Source organism: Ceratina calcarata, unplaced genomic scaffold, assembly GCF_001652005.2.
Source record: "Ceratina calcarata isolate Rehan_Ccalc_2016 unplaced genomic scaffold, ASM165200v1 scaffold219.2, whole genome shotgun sequence".
NCBI classification, from domain to species: domain Eukaryota; kingdom Metazoa; phylum Arthropoda; class Insecta; order Hymenoptera; family Apidae; genus Ceratina; species Ceratina calcarata.
In genome coordinates, this window is record NW_017143660.1 from 175,304 (window position 1) to 175,833 (window position 530).

At 39.4% G+C, this 530-nt stretch overlaps 1 protein-coding gene across 2 annotated transcripts in view; it reads left to right on the forward strand.

Annotated features, from left to right (window-relative positions):
* Nucleotides 1-254: 254 nt before the first annotated feature.
* The window catches only part of LOC108622346 (enoyl-CoA delta isomerase 3, peroxisomal), a 1,957-nt gene continuing 1,681 nt past the window's right edge, over nucleotides 255-530 (forward strand). Inside the window, exon 1 of one of the 2 annotated variants that reach the window (XM_026811448.1) lies at nucleotides 255-529. In XM_026811448.1, coding sequence (XP_026667249.1) covers nucleotides 399-529 — 131 coding nt within the window. In that variant the 5' untranslated portion in view covers nucleotides 255-398. The remainder of the gene's footprint in view (nucleotide 530) is intronic. The other variant, XM_026811447.1, reaches the window with a different exon arrangement.

The window sequence follows — 530 nt, forward strand, 5'->3', positions numbered from 1 at the left end:
TGCCTGTGTGTGTATCAGCGTGCGGATAATTTTTCCCTCGGCCGAAAAGTGGGGACGACGCGATCATGGTGGGGACCATAGCGCTGCGGAGAGCTTCGCGAACGCGCATGTGCACGCATGAGGGGAATAGTAGTGGGGATCGAAATACGGGCGAAAAAGAGGGGAAGTGAGCCTCGAGGGAAAAATTATCCGCACGCTGGTGTGTATGTAAGTTTCTCTGATATATGTATGTATGTATGTATTATGTATATTTATACCTGTGCAATGTGCATATATAGTGGTGCATAGTTATAGAATGCATAGTGAACAACTGTGAACAACTGCAATTGCAAGCCTTATTCTTCCCTTACATTTAAGACATTATACGTTTTTTTTATATTTTTTAATTATATGTTAAAATGCGTGTTATAGACAATACGAGTTCATCTGATATTTTATGTTCCGTAGAAAATGGAATGTTAAAAGTAGTACTAAATCGTCCGAAAAAACGAAATGCCATCACAGGATCTGTACGTTTATTAATATATGTA